General features: G+C 44.5%; 1 protein-coding gene across 1 annotated transcript; it reads left to right on the plus strand.

Moving 5' to 3' along the window:
- Window positions 1-253: 253 nt before the first annotated feature.
- Window positions 254-1204, plus strand: LOC101442345 (olfactory receptor 2AE1-like). Its single transcript, XM_012526831.1, has one exon. It carries the CDS (start codon window positions 254-256, stop codon window positions 1202-1204), a length of 951 nt encoding a protein of 316 aa, XP_012382285.1.
- Window positions 1205-1861: the final 657 nt, after the last annotated feature.

The raw sequence follows: 1861 nt of genomic DNA on the forward strand, positions 1-1861 counted from the left end.
TTAGCACTTAATAAAGTTTAGATATTCTGGAACAGTGTGATTATGCATATGAAGGATGATTTTAAGTTCTCTCTTTTTAAAAAGCTATTTCAATAACTAAAGCTGTCGAATAATTACACATATAAAAACACTTCTCTTCATAAATTCTTTCTTAGATCAAAGAGTACTGATTGCAATGTGTGGTGAACCCCAGTATTTCTGATATCACAGACCATGTCCACTTCCTGTTTCCCCAGGGACTGAGAACGAGGGGATGTGGCAGGGGAATCAGACGTTCCTGGCAGACTTCATCCTTGAAGGGCTCTTTGATGACTCCCTCACTCACGTTTTTCTTTTCTCCTTGACCATGGTGCTCTTCCTCACGGCAGTGAGCAGTAACACCCTCACCATTCTCCTCATCTGTGCCGATCCCCGGCTCCACACACCGATGTACTTCCTGCTTAGTCAGCTCTCCCTCATGGACCTGATGCACGTCTCCACAACCATCCCCAAGATGGCCACCAACTACCTCTCTGGCAGGAAGTCCATCTCCTTTGTGGGCTGTGCCACCCAGCACTTCCTCTACTTGTCTGTAGGTGGAGCAGAGTGTCTTCTCCTAGCGCTCATGTCCTATGACCGCTATGTGGCCATCTGTCATCCTCTGCGGTATACTGTCCTCATGACCAGAAAGGTGGGTCTCATAATGGCCGTCACATCATGGTGGGGAGCATCCTTACACTCCTTAATTCACACAGTGATTTTGATGCACTTCCCTTTCTGTGAGCCTCGGAAAATCCACCACTTCTACTGTGAGTTCCCAGCTGTTCTGAAGGCGACATGTGGAGACATCCTGGTTTATGAGACCACAGTGTACATCAGCAGCATCCTGCTCCTCCTTTTCCCCATCCTCCTGATTTGTACATCCTATGCCGTCATCCTCCACAATGTCATTCACACGCGTTCAGCTGGGAGTTCGAGAAATGCCTTTGCCACTTGCAGCTCTCACCTCACTGTGGTTTTCCTCTGGTTTGGTGGCGGCATCATCACATATATAAGGCCCAGGTCCCAGCACACGCCATTGCTAGACAAAGTTGTCTCTGTGTTCTACAGCATCATTACACCCACTCTGAATCCTCTGATTTATACTCTCCGCAATAAGGATATAGCTAAGGCTTTGAGGAGAATTCTGGGGAGGGAAATTGTCACCCAAAGGCTGCAATTGTAGTTGCCCTGAATATAGACAGGTAAGGGATTAGCTTCTTAAATTGATCTGGAAAAACCTTTAAGATTCCAGGCCACTGGACAGATCCTTCAATGGTCCAGAACCCTGATGCTCCTTGACTATTGAAAAAATATAAAGTAAAAGTAGGGCACTTGTCTATTCTAAGTTGGTCTTAGACACTCAAGCACCATGTAAACCTTTAGAGAATTAGGCAAAGCTTTAAAAATCACTTTAATAGAAGATAAATAAAGGCCACTGGCACTTTGGAAAAGATATCAAGACAAAGGCAAAGGGATCTTTCTCATTATTATTTTCATTGACAAAAACAGATACAAAACATGCCTACACCAATGCATTGTATGGCAGCCTGAAGGGCACTCATCTCTGTCTCACCAGTCCTAGAACTTACTCTGATGTAGACATAGCTCACAGGTCTACGTAAACACCATAAGAAAACAATCAAACCTCAGCTACCTGGGACAAAGGATTACCAGTTGAAGTATGTGATAACACCCGGACAGGTTGGAAAGGCTGTGAATTCTCCTAGAGGAAGCTGAGCATATTTGGAGTATCTGTAAATATGGGTTAATTGATAAGGCCACACATGCATCCCAGGACAAGACAAATTATCAGAAAAGATCTCAGAGGACCTTATGTTTT

This window comes from Dasypus novemcinctus, chromosome 23 (assembly GCF_030445035.2).
Source record: "Dasypus novemcinctus isolate mDasNov1 chromosome 23, mDasNov1.1.hap2, whole genome shotgun sequence".
Lineage (NCBI taxonomy): Eukaryota > Metazoa > Chordata > Mammalia > Cingulata > Dasypodidae > Dasypus > Dasypus novemcinctus.

Excerpts from the sequence above, each read along its gene's own strand:
- LOC101442345 (XM_012526831.1), top strand. The coding sequence starts at position 254 with ATGTGGCAGGGGAATCAGACGTTCCTGGCAGACTTCATCCTTGAAGGG.